Source organism: Ischnura elegans, chromosome 9 (genome assembly GCF_921293095.1).
Source record: "Ischnura elegans chromosome 9, ioIscEleg1.1, whole genome shotgun sequence".
Taxonomy (NCBI): domain Eukaryota; kingdom Metazoa; phylum Arthropoda; class Insecta; order Odonata; family Coenagrionidae; genus Ischnura; species Ischnura elegans.
The window spans coordinates 35,025,455-35,030,160 of NC_060254.1; the positions used below are offsets into that span (position 1 = coordinate 35,025,455).

Genomic DNA, 4,706 nt, shown 5'->3' on the forward strand with positions numbered 1-4,706 from the left:
TTTCTACGCTCGTTCTATACCTTTTACTGAATATTTTTGTTCAGATCAACGAATATGCTGGCGCTTCCAGAATGAGCCCACCTACACTAGCCCTAACTATAATATATCATTTCGAATGACATTTAGTGTTTGGGATCCTCATGTAAAAGGATTAAAAATAGAGCTAGAACGCGTGCAAAGAAGAGCTGCCAAGTATGTGAAAACTCGTTAAGAAAGTCTTGTTAGTGTAACCCACCTCTTACAACAATTGGGATGGCAATCACGGTCAGACCGTAGTTTGAAAACTATAGTAATCATATTATAAGTAAGTTCAAGAGTAGTTTATTTTCGGACGAAGTTAGCCATATCTTACGAGCGCCAACATACTACGGTGGGTCAGATCATATAAATAAAATAAGAGTGAAAGATTGTAGAACAGACAGATTCAGAATGTTTTTTTTTCCACGATCAATAAGAGACTATAACGGCAGCGTTCGAACTCACAAATAAATTATATGACTTATGTTGTAGCCTACTAACTTATGTATACCTTAATACACGTTACCGAATTTTCTTATTATTTCTAACAGCATATTTTGTGTGTTCTAGTTGGCAGAAAACCTGGATGTTTAGTTGTCAAGTTTTGCCTTTGAATGCATGTGGTAGTATAATTTGTTAGTATGCGTAACGTTTTTGTGACCGTGTGCTGTGCATGTAGGAATCCTATTGCACGCTGCATGCTGATGATTGATCACGCCCTGCCAAACACCCTAGAAGTGGCTCGCAGGGTATTACGTAGATGCAGGTATAGCAAGGGCATTATCGGGAGGAATGGTGATATTATGCGTTCATAGCCGTGAGGATGCTTCACCAGAGTACCTCATTGTGATATTGAACCTCATGTGCGTCAGTCGCTGATTACCATGCTCCTAGTAAGGCCCAGTGCGATGCAAATACGTACTGCATTGAATAGAAGTTCAATGCGAGATGTGTCAGATGCATGGTCGATCGTGATTGGCTGTAGCAAGCAACCACCATCGTAATATCTGCGCCCTTTGCCATCCCGCGTTGTATCGAAGGATTTTTTCGGACCTTCGTTCTTTTATTTTCTTTGCATTGAAATAATTGGCTGTCGAATTTCCCCGTCGTAGCTATAGTATGTCATTTTACGTCGATACATCTGTCAGAACTCCTTATTAAATTTGATTTCATTGCCCTTGTTTCGTTATCGGATACTTTCTGTTCGTAAATTATGCGTTCTCTCGCTTTTTGGCGTATTCCCTTCCGGGTTTAGAAATATTATGCGTCAAGATTCGCACACATATCAATTGAGTCAGGATCTCGTAACATGATATTTTTTATCTCTGGAGTAAGGGATTTTTTTAGTAAGTACTAATGCGTGATTTGATGTGTAAGCCAATTAACGATTCCCATGTGGCTATTGCTAACGTGGCCAAAAACAACGTGGAGAAATTACAAAAAACGTTCATTCGAATTGAGGCCGCCAAGTTAAACTCCACCTTTGTTAACAAAAGGTGTTTCCGCTGTCTCTGACCCTTTTTTCATCCTATGAATTGAACTTTATGAATTCTTTTGATAAATGACTTAATGTTTCTGAAGGTATTCATCGCTTCCCTAAATAGTGTCACGTATTGCCCCAAAAACATCCTCGATGGCTGTGAATGAGTAAAAAGTAATTACTAAACCATTTTAGTGCGGCACGCCGATATATCGGCTTTTGCCGCTCGGGCGGAAAGTGTGGGCCGATGTATCGACTCTTATGTAGTACATTATTCAATTTGCTATAACTTATTACATTGATATTTTTATTTCAGTAAACCTAAAAATATTTTGTCAATATTAACCAGTTTAATCTCAATAATGAAAAAATCGCTAATGGATGTGTGACAAAATAGCTTTGTATTGATTTTTTCCTAGTTGCTACAATTTATGAAAATGCCCTTCGCATTTATCCCCAGTACCCCAGAAAGAAGGATAGCACTACGAGATAATGAAATATTATTGATGTTGGCATTATATCGCGTCTGTTAATTGATGTTGTTTGAAATATATATTTCATCAGCTGATGTTGTGTTTCAAATCGTCAACATGGAATTTATTTCACATTATCGTTAAGTTCTGCTACCATAAGACTCAATAAACCATGTTTTCATTTATTACGTTCCTGCAAACTTTTTGAAGAATTTTGGTGGTATTGAAATATTGCGAAATAATTATTTTCTTGGCCTATTTCGTTTATCAAATCATCCACGAAGAAGAATAATGAGATTATTATTCAATTAACCGAGTGTAAGAATCGTCGTGCCAGGTTTACAAACATCGATACCTCCACTGCAAAAACGCTCAGCAGTCGCCCATCGAATCAAATCTGCTCATCTAGTAGCCCAAAAATATGAATCCACTCAGCTGGCAGTGTCCGGAGCATAAACGCTCACCTCCAAGCTTGGAGAATAGGAGATGAGGGGTTATGTTCCGGACACTGCCAGCTGAGCGGATTCGTATTGTTGGGCTACTAGATGAGCAGATTTGATTCGGTGGGCGACTGCTGAGCGTTTTTGCAGTGGAGGTATCGACATGGCATGCGTCCTGTTTGAAAAAAATTATTACTATATACAGTAGAAGATCGATAATCCGGAATGCGTGGGACCAGACCCTTTCCGGATTAAAGATATTTCCGGTAAATAGATCTGTTCCCTGGATGCAGGCAACACTGCAATACGGAAAATATTTTTTTCCGGAACGTGCATTGGCATCAACAGAAATGATGTATTGCTGAGTAAGGGATCAAGAAAAACTCAATAAAATTCATGATGAAAGGCGTGAGAATCTTGGATATTTATTGAATATATATTATGGTGAGAATCTTGGATATCTATTTGCCATCTGTGATTAAAAAAAGGTTCAAAACATTTGAAAATATTCTTCGTCCGTAAATCGCAGAGGTACTCTTGATAAGGCCAACTGTAAATGAAATAAATATGGCAAATAATATTTTTACAATCCGACTGGAATATCAACATTTTGCCTCTCCGTATTTTTCAACATGCAGCTATCGCAAATTCCATGTCGTTTTCACGACTACTAGCATACATTTATCGGTAATTATCAAATCCTCCGATCGGAGGTAATCCCACTTCGAGTACGTTACCGTAAATAACAATCGAATTTGAATGTTAATTCTTCAATTTAATATTAATAGTCGCAGCTAATCTTTTAAGGGCGGAAAACGCGAGTATTTTGGAAAATCTACTTGGCATTAACTTCATAAACAACGCGTTCCCTAGCGGCATGAATCCCGAAAAATTGAAAAAATTGCTTACCATTACGTCCATTGGATATTTATTTGCCATGGGTGGAGTGGCACGCAGTATCTGTGGCAGCAACATCCGCGCACTTGGTTGTTGGTGCGTTCTTCATGAGGTCGGTAAGTTTGACCTGTTTCCAGCGGCTGCGTCTCTCTTGTATTAAATTGTTTTTCAACCTATGCATGTGTAATACCTCCATATCGTTGGAAGAAGAGGGCCTCTGCTCCAAGTACTTTATGAGTTTTTCTGCATAAGTGATTGCGTCCGACGTAGTAATTTTCTCCTCATCAGAGCTGCAGTCACTGTCGGTCACGTCTTCATCAACTGTCGAACCCGTGACTGCATCCATTATCTCTCCATCGGTCAAGCTTTGGTACACTGGGGCATTATTGTCGCAGGCATTCCATTCTTTTAGATCTTCATCACTTATGTCGGCATCCAGCTCTTTCACAAAATTTATAAAATGAGAAACGGGATCATTCGACGGACCCTGGAAGCCATCAAATTCTGGTATGTCGTCAGTTTCCTCACAGCGGTTTTGAAAATCCGGCAGCAAATTACTCCAACATCTTTTCAAAACCTGGGGAGTAACCTTATCCCACGCTTCGGCAATACACCATACTGCATTTTTAAGGGTAAATTCCTTCTTAAATTCTTCATAGGAGAAAGCAGTGTCACGGTTGATGATATTTTTCATAACTTCACTTCGATAGTGACACTTAAGGCTATTTATTATCCCCTGATCAAGTGGCTGGATTAGAGCAGTACAGTTCGGCGGCAAAAAAGACACTATAACATTCTCCTCGACGAGAGTTTCTGCTGGAGGATGAGCAGGGCAGTTGTCCAACAACAATAAAATTTTTGCATTTTCAGGCAGTCCAAGAGCCTTGAAATTTTTTCGGACCTCTTTGACAAAGTTAGTATGAAACCATTCCTTAAATAATTCTTGCGTAATCCAAGCTCGCTTATTGGCTCTGTAAATCACAGGAAACTGGTGTATACCCTTAAATACGCGTGGTTTTGCACTTTTACCGATGACCATGAGCTTGCATTTATGGCTCCTGGCAGCATTGGAACAGGCTGCGATGGTGACCCTTTCCATTGATTCTTTCGCTCCGCTCGCAGTCTTTTCATCGCGGCAAACGAACGTATTTCGGGGAAGACAGCGCCAGAACAATCCAGTCTCGTCCATGTTGTAAATCTGATCCGGTGAAAGATTATGTTCATCCACCAACTTTGCCAGCTCATTGACGTTATCTTCCGCAGCATCGTGATCTGCTGACAGTTTTTCTCCGGTAACCTTCAGATATCGAATGCCATGGCGCTGTTTAAATTTTTGTAGCCACCCTGTCGTATATTCGCACGGTGACGTGATTTGTAATTCCTTGTGGAAATATTTAG

General features: G+C 39.7%; 1 protein-coding gene across 1 annotated transcript; it reads right to left on the reverse strand.

Moving 5' to 3' along the window:
• Positions 1-2,852: 2,852 nt before the first annotated feature.
• LOC124165990 (jerky protein homolog-like) lies at positions 2,853-4,361 on the reverse strand. The gene is made up of 2 exons (XM_046543559.1): positions 3,321-4,361; positions 2,853-2,961 (listed from the first exon to the last, which is right to left on the reverse strand). Exon 1 carries the CDS (start codon positions 4,345-4,347, stop codon positions 3,340-3,342), a length of 1,008 nt encoding a protein of 335 aa, XP_046399515.1. The 5' UTR covers positions 4,348-4,361; the 3' UTR covers positions 2,853-2,961; positions 3,321-3,339.
• Positions 4,362-4,706: the final 345 nt, after the last annotated feature.

Bases quoted from the DNA above. Each gene is read 5' to 3' on its own strand.
- LOC124165990 (XM_046543559.1), bottom strand. From the start codon at position 4,347: ATGGTCATCGGTAAAAGTGCAAAACCACGCGTATTTAAGGGTATACAC.